General features: G+C 44.0%; 1 protein-coding gene across 2 annotated transcripts in view; it reads left to right on the top strand.

Annotated features, from left to right (window-relative positions):
- Positions 1-17,551, top strand: part of LOC141139983 (glutathione S-transferase 3-like) — a 70,817-nt gene that overhangs the window by 14,468 nt on the left and 38,798 nt on the right. For both annotated transcript variants that reach the window (XM_073626657.1, XM_073626656.1), the window contains exon 2: positions 10,638-10,734. In XM_073626657.1, coding sequence (XP_073482758.1) covers positions 10,648-10,734 — 87 coding nt within the window. In that variant the 5' untranslated portion in view covers positions 10,638-10,647. The remainder of the gene's footprint in view (positions 1-10,637; positions 10,735-17,551) is intronic.

Here is a 17,551-nt window from a genome sequence, read left to right as displayed (position 1 = left end):
GGGCGGCAACTTCCTCTGACACTGCCGTTGCTATGGAAATCTGACCTGAAACCTATTACACTGCTTGTGCTGCACTGAGCATGTGCGAGATCTGCAAGGATGAGATCCAGGAAGAAATACAGTCGGGCTTCAGATGCCCACACTTAAGATGGCCACGGCCTGCTGTAATTTTATAAAATAACAAAATACTGCTATAAACTAACAAAACAGACCTTGGTTTACAGACTAACTTTACTAGAATACATTAAGCTTTTGTATTATAGGGGTATTTTTATTTAAAAAGTATAATTTCGGCCGGAAAACCACTTTAACTGAATATTATTTAACTGAAATATTATCACTTCCGTTTCCTCTGCAGCTTTTTGCTGCTTTCTTCCATCTATAATCAAGTCTTACTATGTTCTGTTATGTTCCCACAGAGGAAATATTTACTATAAAGTAGGAGTAGAAGTACACCCAGCTGAGTTTAGTTACACCTTGTTTAAGTCTGCAGAGTACATTATATACTGGGTGTGTTACTTTGTAGGCTTTGCATGACAACTGCTAACTAGGCCTGTGTGCTTGCCTAGAATACCAACTCCCACATTCCATATCCTGTGTCTGTGCAGCAAGCCGCCTCTCTATACTGGATTAGCTCCAGTTTCTTTTAATACATTGATTTAAAGCTAGTTTAATTTTTCTGCACTAAATATTCTGTGTATCATTTCCCTCTGTCACCCACACTGCGATCTTTAACACACAGCCCCCCCCCCCCTATTTTTCTGCATGACAGGTGACTGGCACTTTCTCACCAACGCATGCACATTATCTAGGTTTCTGGTGACGCAGGTTTGTCAACCAACACTTTGGGGCTCATTTAAACAAGCCGTAGCATGGCACACCCCAATCATGCCACTGCTTTGAATAAAACACGTTCCACACATTTTTTTAAGCACAAGGAAGTGCTTCATAAATGTGATCTGCATTCAACCAACTTTGGAACTCTGACGTTAGCAGCGATCAACAGAACGACAGTATTGTAAACAAAAAAAAAAAAGCTAGAAGAGCCTGGTAATGTGACTTGTACAAGTCACGTAATGCATTCTCATCCAATCCCAGAGCTCTCTCTGCTACATTGAGCAGAGGGAATTTTGTAGGGATTTGCCAGCTGCATACAGTGGCCTGATTTCTATGAATGAGATGATACACGTAGCACAGTGGTGCATAACAGAGAACAGATAACATTATCCTCTCTCCATCTTAATGAATCCTTTTGTCTGAAGCTACCAGTCAGTTTAGGGGAACTGGCAACTCTAACAAACGAAAAAAATGTATAAACTAATCCTGTTCATTTAAAATGAACCTTGCACCTAATGCAGTCTGCTTTTTAAATATTGCCCACATTTTGCATCAGAGCCGCTGCGGAGATGTGTGAACCGGCTCCATAGAGACCCGGTGACAATCTCCTTCTATGCGAATTGGAGGCAGGAAAAATGGCATCCAATTCGCGATAGTGTGAACCCAGCCTCATGCTGGAAAAGCAGCATTCTTTGATCTGCTGCAAGCTCCGATCTGTGTATTTTGATGGGGGATATACCTAAAGGGCGGAGAAAACATCTGTTGAGGGAAAAAAGTTAGACAATAAACTTATCATTCCATTGCTTCTGTAGTGCAGTGAGTTTAGCTGGGTATACACATCCAGGTTTTTTTTTTTTTTTTTTTTCCTTCAACCAGCAGGATGAAGGGAAAAAAAAAACCTGACAAATCTCCACACCAACACAGGGACTCACGCTGACTGGGGGGACTCCACCCCTCCCTTGCCACCAGAATACACTGATCAGCGCTAGCAGCCAATGCCTGCAAGCATTGATCGAATGCTAGTTTTGCAGCACGATTGTTTGACAGAAACCATTAGACTGGCTTCTGTAGAACAGACAGTTCCTGAATGGGCTGACTTTCAGTACACGTGCTTTATCACTTCGCCTCTCACATATGTTCACCCCCTATGGAGCAGAGCAATTTTTACTATTCTGCTATGGACCTGTTTATTCAGCAATAGTGTTACTAAACCCAGGACCATGCATTTACTATATCTGGTCTCCCACAGTACACAGAACATGGAAATGCAATAGTTTTAGTAAATAAAAACTGATAAATACCTTTTTTCATCAGCAGTATATAGCACTCTTGTGACTTCTCTCAGTTCCCAGTTAAAGCTTGCAGGAGGAGATTTCATACTGCACTGAGCTGTCCTATCAGGATCCAGGACCCCTGACCCTCTGTCTGGACAGTGCTAATTGGCCCAGTGCTGATCACATGCACTCTCCCAAGAAAAAAAAACTCTCTAGCAATACACATGAAACTGAGCATGTGCAGCCTGACTCCAGTAACTCTGTCTTATCCGGACCTGTTCTGAAGTCAGTGCAAGAAGGGGAGGATCTGTGCATACAGGATCAAGCAGCCTTTTTACACAATGCAGAGGATTAACCCTTAGGTTCCACAGTGAGCATAACAAGTATGCTTTACTGCATATACAGTGCCTTGAAAAAGTATTCATACCCCTTGACATTTTCCACACTTTGGCATGTTACAACTAAAAACGTAAATGTATTTTATTGGGATTTTATGTGACTGACCAACACAGTGGCACATAATTGTGAAGTGGAAGAAAAGTAATAGTTTTCAAAAATCTTCACAAATAAATATGTGAAAAGTGTGGCGTAAATTTGTATTCACCCCCCCCCCCCCGAGTCAGAACTTTGTAGAACCACCTTCTGCTGCAATTACAGCTGAAAATCTTTTTGGGTATGTTGCAATCAGCTTTGCACATCTAGAGAGTGAAATTTGTGCCATTCTTTGCAGAACATATTCAATGGAGAGCGTCTGTGGACAGCAATTTTCAAGTCTTGCCACAAATGCTCAATTGGATTTAGTTCTGGACTTTGACTGGGCCATTCTAACACATGAATATGCTGTGATCAAAACCATTCCATTGTAGCTCTGGCTGTATGTTTAGGGTCGTTGTCCTGCTGGAAGGTGAACCTCCACCCCAGTGTCAAGTTATTTGCAGACTCTAACAGGTTTTCTTTCTAAGATTGCCCTGTATTTGGCTCCATCCATCTTCCCATCAACTCTGACCAGCTTCCCTGTCCCTGCTGAAGAAAAGTATCCCCACAACATGATGCTGCCACCACCATGTTTCATGGAGGGGATGGTGTGTTCAGGGTGATGTGCAGTGTTAGTTTTCCGCCACGCAAAGCATTTTGTTTTTATGTCAAAAAGTTCAATTGTGGTCTCATTTGACCAGAACACCTTCTTCCACGTTTGCTGTGTCCCCCACATGGCTTCTCGCAAACTGGACTTCTTATGGTTTTCAACACTGGTTTTCTTCTTGCCACTCTTCCATAAAGGCCAGATTTGTGGAGTGCACAACTAATAGTTGTCCTGTGGACAGATTCTCCCACCTGAGTTGTGGATCTCTGCAGCTCCTCCAGAGTTACCATGGGCTTCTTAGCTTCTTCTCTGATTAATGCTCTCCTTGCCTGGCCTGTCAGTTTAGGTGGACGGCCATGTCTTGGTAGGTTTGTAGTTGTGCCATACTCTTTCCATTTTTGGATGATGGATTGAACAGTGCTCCATGAGATGTTCAAAGCTTGAGATTTTTTTTATAACCTAACCCTGCTTTAAACTTCTCCACCTTTATCCCTTACCTGTCTGGTGTGTTCCTTGGCCTTCATGATGCTGTTTGTTCACTAATGTTCTCTAACAAACCTCTGAGGGCTTTACAGAACAGCTGTATTTATACTGAGATTAAATTACACACTGGTGGACTCTATTTACTAATTAGGGGACTTCTAAAGGCCATTGGTTCCACTAGATTTTAGTTAGGGGTAGCAGAGTAAAGGGGGCTGAATGCAAATGCACGCCACACTTTTCACATATTTATAAAAAAAATGAAAATCATTTTCTTTCCACTTCAGTTATGTGCCAGTTTGTGTTGGTCTGTCACATAAAACCCCAATAAAGTACATTTTTGGCTGTAAAATGACAAAATGTGGAAAATTTCAAGGGGTATGAATACTTTTTCAAGGCACTGTATGAACTGTATGGACTGATTTTACCGTTGTGGGTTTGGTAACACTATAACATCTGACATTACTTAAGATAACAGGGTAATACATATATTGTTTGTTTAGTACAAACAAGGCTTCTTTTCATTACATTGCCTTGCAACAATGATTTTTTTCAAAAACCATAGAAAATAAAGTGCAACAAAACACACTTTTTTTCATTTTCTTCATAGTAAACATGCACACTGGGTGATCTTGGTATGGAAAGATCTTTTGACTTTGAGATCATGCATACATATCAGAGTGCCTTGTCCGTGGCTAGCTCAGTGAAAATCTACAGATTTACTTGTGTAAATATTATATTGCAGTATGAATAGGGCCTCACTGAGTACACATACTTTTTCCTGTGTGTTGAGATGCAAAGCATACATAGGTTTTTCTTTTGTAGGTGTGGTAGCAGGTGTAACTTACAATAAGGCATTTCTAGCAAAAACTGAACGTTTTTTTGTACAGATTAGTAATATAAAGCAGAATTAAATTGGTGCCATATTTTAGGCGGGAAAATGCATTTATAATTATTTAGTAACCTATTTGAACATGATTTTTGAAAACCTTATCAATCAGATTTCAAGCTCACTGACCCGTGTGAAGTGAACTCAAATCTGGTTGTTATAGGACATTGGTCTCCAAACTGTGGACCATGGGCCGAATGCAGCCCTTTGCTATCCTGCCCTTGGGGCACTGACACCAACAAGGAGGCACCATTCCTTCCACTGGCACCAACAGCGGTGAACAATTCCTCTCCCTAACACCAATGAAGGGGCACTATTCCTCCTAATGAGACTAGCAATAGGGGATAATTCCTCCCACTGATAGAAATAATTAGGCACAACTCCTCCCACTATTACCAATGATGGGGCATCAGTCCTCTGTCTACTGGCCACAAGCACTAAGTAATTTTGTTACTCCCAGTGACACTGAGGCATTTTCTTCTCCCACTAGCCACTCCAGCCCCCCTAAAGTCTGAAGGATGGTAAACTGGCTCTTTGTTTAAAAAGTTTGGAGACCCCTGTTATACGTTATTGCACTCTGCATATAGTCATTGCTCATATTCCTGCCACAATAATTAAACCTGAATGGCCTCATTCATGTGTACACTGAGACTCTTAGCAGGGCTTGTGAGGCACTGACTAGTATCAGAGCCAGATACACACAGGTTACATAAGCTGTGATCGTTAGAGAGAGCAATAATTCTTGCACTAGACCTCCTCTGTAACTCCAAACATGTAATCTGTAAAAACAAAAAAAAAAAAAAAAGCGTCATCTGTGGAGATTTTTAAGTACTAAAGTTTGGCGCCATTCCACGTGTGTGCGCAATTTTAAAGTGTGACATGTTGGGTATCTATTTACTAAAAAAAAAATAAGGTTATCTTTAGTGTGTTTGTGTGTTTTTTTTTTTTTATATATATTTTTTTTATATTCATGAAATGAATGAATGAGAATTGTAAAAGTTAAAATGTGTGTGTTTTTTTTAACACGTCATACTTGCCTGCTCTGTGCAATAGTTTTGATCAGAGTAGTTCTGAATCTCCTGTTCTGGGGTGCAACACTGGCACTCCTGGCTCCCCTCACCCCCACCCCTCCAGCTGCTTGCTATGGGGGCACTAGTGTGGACTTGATCCTGAAATGGGCTGTATGTGTCCATCGACACACACAGAGTGACCCCACCTTCCACTCCCTCCTCACTCCTCACAGGCTGTGACTGACAGCAGCAGGAGACTGGCTCCCATTGCTGCCTCCATGTCCAGTGAGGAGGGAGGAGTGAGCTGCAACTCTCGGAAACAACGCTGGATTGAGATTGGGCTCAGGTAAGTATTAGGGGGGCTAGAGGGGAAGCTGAACACAGAAGGTTTTTTACCTTAATACAGAGCTTGCATTAAGGTAAAAAAACTTCTGCCTTTAGTACCATGTTAAAGGGTTGCAAACTCTGTTTTTATATTTGTCTGTCTCCCCACTGGAGGAGATCAACTTTTATTGTTTGACCATAGCGGCAACTGGATTTTTTACAATTGTCAGTGGAATGGGACTAAGGTTGGGATTCCCACTTTTGCAGTGCATTGCTTTGTATTTAGGAAGCCCATTCATTAGGAGTGGATTGCCATTTAGCCCTCTACTGGAGAGTGCATTGTGGTGGCATTCCCAATAAATAGCACTACGCATAGAGCAGTCTGAATGGACTGACATCCAACAGGGAGACCTGTTCAGTGACAACTGTCAAAAGTTGGGTTTCCCAACGTATATGTATATGTGTGTGTGTGTGTGTGTGTGTGCACACACTATCTCAATAGGTATGCCAAATGCATATTGGTTAAGCCCTTTTCTTGGTCCTGTATGATATGGTTGCATGGCCGTGCCTTATCTCAAAGCAAATAAGTATGACTTGCAAGTTTAAAAAAAACATGTTTAGGAACTAACTTGATGCTTTCTTGCCATTTTATTTCACCTGACTCATGGAAGATTGCAAAATGGGCCAATACAGGGATGCACATTACAAATAAAATATGACAATATACTGCGACATGGCTAAACTCCTGTTTTCCTTATTGCAAAGGCCACCAAGAATTTCCTACTTTACCTTCTTTTTTGCACTTGCCATACATACAAACTTTCACACAGTATAACAAACTGGTGGGCATGAAAACCTATTCTTACCGATGAACACACTTTGATCATGCCTCCATTTAGGCTTAAGGCCCCTTTCATACGGGGCGGATCCGTCTGAGCAGAATCCCCATATTCAACTGGGGATCGCTACGCTGATCCCCGCTGAGCATGTGGATGACAGGCTATGCAGAGCGGACAAGGACAAAGCCCGCTCTCCTCTATCCGACCCACTGGACAGATGGTGAACGTATCGCCATGCATCTGTTTTCAGCGGATTTTGTTAAATCGGATGCCCGGCGGGTGTCAGGGGACACATGTCCCCTGACATCCACTGCCCCAAAAAGTACAATGGTTGGCCCAGTCGGGTCCGGCTGAAAAAAAGTGAAGCGAGACACAGGAGCGAGACACAGGATGATGCCTCTTTACCCTGGAGGATCTGGAAGGGCTCCTACAGCCGATATATGCCACAGAGGAGATTCCAGAGACCCCCAGAGTAACCTCCGCTCTGGACAAAGTCTACAGGGGGCTGAGCAAGGCTGTTCCCACTCCATCAGTCCCTAAAGAATTTGATCCTACAGGAATGGAGGGACCCTTAAAGGAGAATTGTCGGACAAAAAAACCTGGAAAGGGACATTTGCCTTTAAAGAGGGTGACAAGGTGACATTCCTTAAGCTCCCAGAGCTGGATGCCGCTTTGTCTCAGGTTACCAAAAGGTTTGACTTCTCCTTTTAGGATGCAGGGTGTATTAAGGACCTGATGGACCATAGTTCACAATCCCACCTTAGGAAGGCCTGGGATGCAAATATATCAGCCATTGGTCCAGCCTTAGCGGCAGCATGTTTGGCCAGGAACGCAGACTTATGGCTTGAGAAGCTGACCAAACACCTGTCACAGGAATCCAGTTCAGATGACATCCTTGACTCCCTATCAGTAATAGGAAAAGCCATCGCATACCTTGCGGATGCCACAGTTGAATCCCAAGAGCCTCAGGCCAAGACGGCCGCATTAATCAATTCGGCTAGAAGAGCTGTCTGGATTAAGGACTGGGAAGGAGATCACATCAAAAGGAAAACTTTGTGGACTTCCCTTTCAGGGCTCATTGCTGTTTGTCCCAGGCCTAGACAAGGTCCTGTCTAGGTCTGGAAAAGGGGAAGAAGTTCCCAGTAAAGCTGAAAAAGAAAAAAAAAAAAAAAAGTTTGGCCCCCTGGAACAACCACAGCATAGAGCCAAAAAAGAGCCCAACAGGAAGTGGGGCAACGGCAGGAGAAGGAGCAATCTATTGTTTTCCTCCCCTTGAGTTGGCGCCAAAGAAACTGAGTGATGCCAAGAACAGGGTAGGGGGCCAGTTGTCCCATTAAGTTACCCAATGGGAGAAAAAAAATCAGACAGCGCCTACATCTGCCAGATCCTGCGAGAAGGCTATCGTCTGGAATTCTCAGCAAAACTCCCTTCCATGATCACCCTCACACATCCCTCCAGGGATGCTCTGAAAAGATCAGCCCTTCTGGAGGGAATCCAGGAATTTTCAGAGCAGCAGGTGGTGGTACCTGTACCAAAAGAACAATACCAAGGATTCTACTCCCCATGTATTCATTGTTCGCAAGCCGTCAAGAAAATATTGACTGACTAATCCTAAGAAACCTGAACAGGTTCCTGGAATACTAAAAAATTTACAATGGAGACTATCTACTCCGTACGCAAAAACCTCCTGAAGGAGGCCTTCATGATGACACTGGACCTCAAGGATGTCTACTTGCATGTTCCAATCCACTTGGATCATCAGGCATTCTTGAGGTTCACAGTAGTTGTCAGAGGGGAGACTTTTCACTGGCAGTTCGGAGCCCTCCCATTCGGGTTAACAGCCAGCCCAAGGATTTTTACCAAAATCCTAGCAGAAGCAGTAGCCTTTCTGCATCTCCAAGGTATAACTCTGATTCCCTACCTGGTCGACCTAAGTGAGTCTAAGCCCTTTGACTCCCTCTCTTGGGAAATCAAGAAATATCTCTTCAACTTCCTCTTCTGTCAGTTGGCTAACAAGTCTATTTCCAGATTTCCGGAGCTCTGCACCAGGTTTTGAAATACTTTGGGGCTCAGTTCCCATTCCCCCTGCCTTATCGGCTGACGGTTGAGGAAGTCCGTCTCTGTGTTGCTTGTCCCCCTTATGTGGACAGCTGATTTGAAGAGAACCTTCAGCTCAGCCCAGTCCAGGATTTCCTGAGTCTTGACCTGGTACCTCCCTGGTGATTCAGGTAAGCTACGACAGTGACGTTGTTGGGGCTGACCTGAACCTCTCTGTTTTAAGATGCTTTCCTTGAAGGCCTTCAGGGCCTCTCCCACCACTCTGAGCTCCCTGTAGTTGGATCACATCCGACCTAATTAGTTGTTCCATTGGCCTTTTGCTTTGGCTTTTTTTAGGTGGGCACCCCACCCCCAGGTGCTGGCATCGGTGGTGACCTTTACTGGATCCCACTGAGACCATGGTCTGCCCCCCCCTTTAGGTAAGTCTAACGTAGGTTTTCAAAAGAAGAATATTCAGATAAAATGTGAAAAAAAAAACAGAAGAAAAAGTATTCAAGTATAGGTTTGAGGGTTTATGTAAACATTTTTTACTTCACTGAGATTTATTACTTTCACATAATGTTCTACTTACAAGTTGCAGTAACAATGGGCTTCTGAGCCCGGTATGGGCTTCTACTGCAATCAGGTCTCTAAAGCTGAACTCTGGGTAAAATAAAAAGCTGCCCTTACAGTGGGGCTCCCCTTGGATTGCAATGCTCAATTTGGGGTTTTTCCTACCTAAAGTTTCTTACAGTTTTTCCTACCTTATCCCTCGCTTTTTGCAGCTGGTGCTCTCCTCTTCTCTCCATCTCTCCAGCATGTGGGTGGGCTGTCTGCACCCTCACTTACAATGCAGGATTGCTGGTCCTGCATTGTTACACGATGATATCAAAGTGCCTGCAACTGAGAAGCAGTGAAGTGAAGGGGCTTTGGGGAACTTGTCATGCAGCAGTGAGGAAGCCTATTGGAGCGAGGGGTAAGGTAGGTATAACTGCTTTTTATGATACCCCTAGATAAAGGCATTTTTAATACCCATACAGTGCAGAGGGAGTCCCACTGCAAGGGTAACTGTTGATTTTTACCTGGAATTCATGTTGTTATATGTTGTTGTTGTGCTCCAGAGGCTTAGGATGACCTCCATATCAACAGTTTTTGTGGGACTTTGTAAGAATGGCCATATGACAAGAACGTTTTATCACATTTTTTTTCTCGTGCTCTCAGGCTTAGGATGACCCCAGTATGAATGAGAACCTTTGTGAGCCTTTGTAAGCCTCAAGATGTGAGCATAAATAGCCTCCCTGATACTCAGTTGGGCAATCAGAGTATTCTTTGTAAAAGCACATTTATTATTTATTGCATTCGAAAACTGCAAATAAAGCATGGATAATCAATACATAGAATGAAAACCTTAAAAGGAAAGTATAATTCATTTTTAATGACAAATTCTTCTCAAATTTTGGAATATTTTTTCCTTTCACATTTTACTGCTAATGCTGGCTCATCTGTAAATACCGTATATTATATTAAATATGGAGATTTGTGGATAAGCCACTAGAGAAAGCTCTAAGTAACTCAGTGTAGTGTTCTCTTTATTGTTGAGCTAATATATCAGTTGCATAGAAAGGGCAATGTGTTCAATGAGCTGATCCCCTGGCTTTGAATTGTGGGAAGGAGTACTAAAGCACAATCACTGTGTAAAAGAGTTTTGAAACTTTAAAATGTATCTCTTGTACATGTTACTCTAAAGAGAGCATTGAAAAGACTCTACATTTATTTTCATTTCATATAGATTGTGCATTACACAAATATTGTGTAAGCTTCTTATGACTTTATATAATTGTTTTTTGTTTTTTGTTTTTTATCTAGGATTGCAATCATGTCTGATAAACCAGTGCTTCACTACTTCAATGGAAGGGGGAAAATGGAGTCTATCCGCTGGGCACTTGCTGCAGTTGGTGTTGAGGTTGGTGTAATCTCAAAAGTTGTCAAAAACTTGCATTTCCAAACACAATGCAGTCTATCTATAAAATGGTCACCAAAATTACTACACTGATTGATTGACATCATAAATATTCTGTGTTTGCTGTAGTATAAAGACCAGATTATGTATTCTACAGTGTAAATCCTGTTCTAATCCTCTTTATGATCCTCATTTCCTGACCGGAAAGCAGCACATTTTTCAACTGAAAGGCAGGTATTGGTCTGTAAGGCCTGGTTCACACCTATGCATTTTTTTTTTAGTGCGTTTTCAGTTTTGCAGAAACACATTACAGTCTATTTAACATGGTTTCCTATGGATCACGTTCCCATCTGTGCATTTTATGGAAATAAAATGCACAGGGACTTTTTTCTGGTTCCATAGACTTCAACGAAAGAAAAACGTGTATTGAAAAATGCAAAATGCACCTCCACGTATGCAACCTGCAACCTACATAGCTGTGAACCAGGCCTTAAAGCTCATACACACAGGAAGATAGTTTTCTGATAATGTGCCTTTAAAAATCAGTTAGTGTGTGCGATGGGAAATTATCCCAATCATAACACAAAAGCTAGAGCTACAGTGGGCATAGAAAATGACCATACTTTAAATTCACATTGTGTTGTTTTGCAGTCTGAAATAAAGACAGACACAGTTTTTGTTTTCTCCAGCTGTATTTACTAGTGCAACTTATAACATCCAAGTAAAAGATATAACACCAACATGTCAGAAAAAAAATCAAAAACAGAATCACTGAGCTGGAAAAAATGATCACCCCCTTAAGTATTTTGTTGAACCACCTTTTGCTCCACTTACAGCATTTAGTCTTTTGGGATATGTCTCTACTAGCTTTTCACATTTAGACTTTGCAATATTTGCCCACTCTTTTTTGCAGAACTGCTCAAGTTCAGTTACATTTGATGGTGACCGTTTGTGGATTGCAGTCTTCATGTCATTCCACAGATTTTCAATGGGGTTTAAGTCTGGGCTCTGACTGGGAAATGCAAGGACATTCACTCTTTTTCCTTTCAACCACTGTGTGGTTATTTTTGCTGTGTGCTTTCGGTCATTGTCATGTTGGAAGGTAAACCTTCTTCTCATTGATAATGTTCTAGCAGAGGGCAGCAGATTTTCCTCAAGAATTTGATGGTATTTTGCCCCATCCATTTTTCCGTCTACCCCGAAAAGTGCCTCAGTCCCTGGTGCGGAGAAACACCCCCATAACCGGATATTACCACCTCCATGCTTTACTGTAGGAATGGTGTTATTTGGATGGTGAGCTGTATTAGATTTCCGCCAGACATATCGTTTAGTGTTGAAGCCAAATAATTTAACTTTAGTCTCATCTGACCATAACACAGTTTTCCATGTTGCCTCAGAATCTTCAATGTGCCTTTTGGCAAAGCTCAGTCATGACTGCATGTGGCCTTTCTTGAGGAGTGGCTTTTTTTTCTTGCAACCCTCCCATACAAGTCACATTTGTGGAGAATTTGTGATATTATTGTCACCTTCACACAGTGTTGCTGTAGACTCTCTGACCAGTTTCCTCCTGGCTCTTTCATCCAGTTTGGAGCAACATCCTGACCCAGGGAGGGTCTGTGTTGTACCAAATACCTTGCACTTCTTAATAGATTTTATTGTGCTTCTAAGCATTGATAAAGCTTTTGACATTTTTTTGTATCCATCCCCTGACTCGTGTCTGTCCTTCTTTATCACGAAGGCAGTGTCTTGCCACCCATAGTTGATTGTTTGCTTCAGTTACACTACCAGGGACTGAAATGATCCAGGAAAGCTCTTTTTGTGCTGAGCTAATCAAAATGACCACAGCTGATCACAGTTAAAAGTCAAATGGCTTTGTGTGCCACTGTGAAGGTGATTAGCTACACCTGATGAGTTTACAAGTTATTTTTAGAAGGGGGGTGAACATGTTTCCAGCTCAGTGATTCTGTTTTTGAAATCTTGAAAAAAATTCTGACACGTGTGTGTTATAGTTGCACTAGTACATACAGCTGGATAAAACAAAAACAGTGTCTATTTTCATTTCAGGCAACAAAATGTGATAGTTAAAAGGGGTGATTATTTTCTATACCCACTGTATGATCCTAATGCAACACTTGATTTTCTAAAAACCCTAAAATGTTCCATGTCACTTTTTTTTTTTAAACACAGGATTGCTTTATAGTTCTATGATTTCTTATTTACATTTAGATTGGAATGACATAAAGTGAATTTGTAACATTTCTTTTATTTCTACAGAAGAAAAAAATGAAGAAAAAAAAAAAACCCTTTCCATGAGTAAGATACACTAGGTACTAAATGAAAGCTCAGCCTAGGGGTAACCACGGCCGGTGGCTAAACCCCTTCACTTCCAGAGGAATCCTACCTAGTGCAGGGATTTGCAATGTACCATGAGTTGTAGATATAGTCCCTTTTTTATTTATTTATTTATTTTTTTTATAGCAGGGGTTCAATGAGACCACAAAAAAAAAACTTGAAAAGATTGAGAAGGGCTGGCCTGGTGTAAAGGAGTTGGAGTTAGGGCCTCATTTCCCCTGCTTGAAGCTGGTCATACACTGATCAAAATTCAGTGAGTTCAGCTGGTTTCTGAACCCAAAAAAAAAGCGCTGCGTTTTAGTCCCCCGCCCCCCCCCCCCCCAGAAGAATTCCTTTTTGTTCATGTCTACTACTGAGACTGATTCTCTTTCAAGCCACTGCTGTTCGGTGACACGCTGGATAATATAACAGAGACATGCAGTCAGGGCCGTCTTTAATACTGATTGGGCCCTAGGCAAACATTTTCTTGGGCGGCTCCCCCCCCCCCATGAAATCCCCCTCCCCCCATCATTACACAGGACTCCCTCCCCCCATACTAGCCAAATCCCTTCATAGGACCCCCATTCCCCATACTACCCCCATAATTGCAGGACCCCCCTCCCACATCATTACACAGGACCCCCTCCCCCCATACTACGCCCATCACTACACAGGTCCCCTCCCCCATGCTGCCCCCTACTCCATACATTGCCACTCATTAACCATCAGCGTGCTGCTGTTTCTGCAGAAAGGAGGGGTATTGTTGAGGGTGGAGAAGCATGGATTGGGGTTTTTGTTGGTGGTGGAGAGGCAGGAATTGGGGATATTGTTGAGGGAAGAGAAGCAGGGAGGGGGCTTTTTGTTTAGGGTGGAGAAGCTGGGAGGAGGGTTATTGAGGTTGGAGAAGCGGGGAGGGGGGTTATTATTTAGGGTGGAGAAGCGGGGAGGGGGGTTATTGTTGGGGGTGGAGAAGTCGAGAGGTGGGTTATTGCTGAGGGTGGAGAAGCGGGTTATTGTTGAGGGTGGAGAAGCGGGGAGGGGGGTTATTGCTGAGGGTAGAAAGGTGGGGAGGGGGGTTAGTGTTGAGGGTGGAGAAGCGGGGGGGTTATTGAGGGTGGAGAAGCGGGTTATTGAGGGTGAAGAAGCAGGGAGGGGGGGTTATTGCTGAGGATGGAGAAGCAGGGAGGGGGCTTATTGTTGAGGGTGGAGAAGCGGGAAGGTGGGTTATTGCTGAGGGTGGAGAAGCGGGTTATTGTTGAGGGTGAAGAAGCGAGGAGGGGGGTTATTGCTGAGGGTAGAAAAGTGGGGAGGGGGGTTAGTGTTTAGGGTGGAGAAGCGGGGAGGGGGGTTATTGAGGGTGGAGAAGCGGGTTATTGTTGAGGGTGGAGAAGTGGGGAGGGGGTTATTGCTGAGGGTGGAGAAGTGGGGAGGGGGGTTAGTGTTGAGGGTGGAGAAGCAGGGAGGGGGGTTATTGTTGAGGGTAGAGAAGCAGGGAGGGGGGTTATTGCTGAGGGTGGAGAAGTGGGGAGGGGGGGTTATTGCTGAGGGTGGAGAAGCGGGGAGGGGGGTTTTTGTTGAGGGTAGAGAAGCGGGGAGGGGGTTATTGTTGAGGGTGAAGTGGGGAGGGGGGTTATTGTTGAGGGTGGAGAAGCAGGGAGAGGGGTTATTGTTGAGGGTGGAGAAGCAGGAGGGGTTTTTTTGCTGAGGATGGAGAAGCAGGGAGGGGGCTTATTGTTGAGGGTGGAGAAGCGGGAAGGTGGGTTATTGCTGAGGGTGGAGAAGTGGGTTATTGTTGAGGGTGGAGAAGCGGGAAGGTGGGTTATTGCTGAGGGTGGAGAAGTGGGTTATTGTTGAGGGTGGAGAAGCGGGGAGGGGGATTATTGCTGAGGGTAGAAAAGTGGGGAGGGGGGTTAGTGTTGAGGGTGGAGAAGCGGGGGGGGCTATTGAGGGTGGAGAAGCGGGTTATTGTTGAGGGTGGAGAAGCGGGGAGGAGGGTTATTGCTGAGGGTGGAGAAGTGGGAAGGGGGGTTAGCGTTGAGGGTGGAGAAGCGGGGAGGGGGGTTATTGTTGAGGGTGGAGAAGCAGGTTATTGAGGGTGGAGAAGCGGGGAGGGGGGTTATTGCTGAGGGTAGAAAAGTGGGGAGGGGGGTTAGTGTTGAGGGTGGAGAAGCGGGGGGGGCTATTGAGGGTGGAGAAGCGGGTTATTGTTGAGGGTGGAGAAGCGGGGAGGAGGGTTATTGCTGAGGGTGGAGAAGTGGGAAGGGGGTTAGCGTTGAGGGTGGAGAAGCGGGGAGGGGGGTTATTGTTGAGGGTGGAGAAGCAGGTTATTGAGGGTGGAGAAGCGGGGAGGGGGGTTATTGCTGAGGGTAGAAAAGTGGGGAGGGGGGTTAGTGTTGAGGGTGGAGAAGCGGGGGGGCTATTGAGGGTGGAGAAGCGGGTTATTGTTGAGGGTGGAGAAGCGGGGAGGAGGGTTATTGCTGAGGGTGGAGAAGTGGGAAGGGGGGTTAGCGTTGAGGGTGGAGAAGCGGGGAGGGGGGTTATTGTTGAGGGTGGAGAAGCAGGTTATTGAGGGTGGAGAAGCGGGGAGGGGGGTTATTGCTGAGGGTAGAAAAGTGGGGAGGGGGGTTAGTGTTGAGGGTGGAGAAGCGGGGGGGGCTATTGAGGGTGGAGAAGCGGGTTATTGTTGAGGGTGGAGAAGCGGGGAGGAGGGTTATTGCTGAGGGTGGAGAAGTGGGAAGGGGGGTTAGCGTTGAGGGTGGAGAAGCGGGGAGGGGGGTTATTGTTGAGGGTGGAGAAGCAGGTTATTGAGGGTGGAGAAGCGGGGAGGGGGGTTATTGCTGAGGGTGGAGAAGTGGGGAGGGGGGTTAGTGTTGAGGGTGGGGAGGGGGGTTATTGTTGAGGGTGGAGAAGTACAAAGAAGTTCTGCAGCAGCTGAGACTCCATCAGAGGTGGTGGGAGGGCAAGCTCAGCTCAGGACAGCACACAGTGTCTCAGAGGGAGACAGTATACTCACTGTGCAGAGCGATGTAGTTCGGCAAGCCCACAGAGAAGGGATGGGAGGGGCAGAATGCAGCGGGGAAGAGACTCAGTCCACTCAGACTGAGATAAGGGGAAGGGGCGGGCCAGTAAAAGACACTGCAGGGACGTGACTTCACTTAACCCGTGCCGAGCTGGGTAGAAAGGAGGAGAAAACAAATGCACTTGACTTATCAGCATTTGGGGCCCTCCAACAATGCATGGGCCCTGGGCAGATGCCCCATTTGCCCTGCGTTAAAGAAGGCCCTGCGTGCAGTCAGAGGAGGCAGGTGAGGCAGAGCCTCACCTGCCATGAACAAAAAAAAAAATTGAGCTTTGAGGGTCGTAGCTCGGTGACCTGAGGTCACAGTTTACACAGCCTGTCAGAAGGTACATACCAAGCGGCCAGTTTAAATATAAGCTGGCACACTCTGTTTGCAGCAGACTGAGAGGATGAGCTCACAGTGCCTCTCCTCACTACTTGTCAGAGGCACTGAGCTCAATGGACAGCTTGGAGTCTTGGACCAATGGTAAAGTACTATTAGCCCCAGCTGTCCAATAAAAATGCTGCAGTGGAGACACACCTCTCACTGCAGAGTCACAGAAGGGGTATGTGTCTAAAAGACAAATGCTCCCTTCCAGCCAGCCCTCTTAACTACAAGGAAAAAATATGGGTTTATGGGTATAAGATTTACCCACAATCCCATGTTTTTCTCACACAGTTAAGAGAGAGAATGAGAATCTGCTGTTTGAAAAGGTACTGTTTTAATCAAGCTAAATCATATATTATTATACTATGTTTTAAGATAATGTATTTATCTATTTACTGTGAAATTACTGGTTGGAAGTTATAACTTCAATAATTTGTACTTTTAAGCCACCTGCTTGAGTACAGTTTTTGAAAATTATAGTAATTTACCTTAAAAACAATATATAATAATTATTTGTATATTACTTTCTTATGGTAATTAACCCCTTACCACACAGGCCAATTCTGACACTTCTCTCCTACATGTAAAAATCATCTTTTTTTTTTTTTGCTAAAAAAAAATACTCGGAACCCCCAAACATTATATACATTTTTTAGCAAACACCCTAGCAGACACTCTGCAGTGATGGCGAACCTTGGCACCCCAGATGTTTTGGAACTACATTTCCCATGATGCTCAACTACACTGCAGAGTACATGAGCATCATGGGAAACATCTGGGGTGCCAAGGTTCGCCATCACTGCCCTGGGGCATAAAATGGTGGTCGTTGCAACTTTTTTATGTTACACGTTATTTGGGCAGCAATTTTTCAAACTGTTTTTTTTTTTTTTGGGAAAAAACTGTTTCATGAATATATAATATATATATATATATATATATATATATATATATATATATATATATATATATATATATATATATATATATATATATATATATATATTTAAAAAAAAGCAAAAAAAAAAAACCTTAGAGATAACTTT

Source organism: Aquarana catesbeiana, linkage group LG04 (genome assembly GCF_042186555.1).
Source record: "Aquarana catesbeiana isolate 2022-GZ linkage group LG04, ASM4218655v1, whole genome shotgun sequence".
NCBI classification, from domain to species: Eukaryota; Metazoa; Chordata; class Amphibia; order Anura; family Ranidae; genus Aquarana; species Aquarana catesbeiana.
The sequence above is the reverse complement of the archived record's forward strand: the minus strand, read 5'-3'. Positions and strand labels throughout refer to the sequence as shown.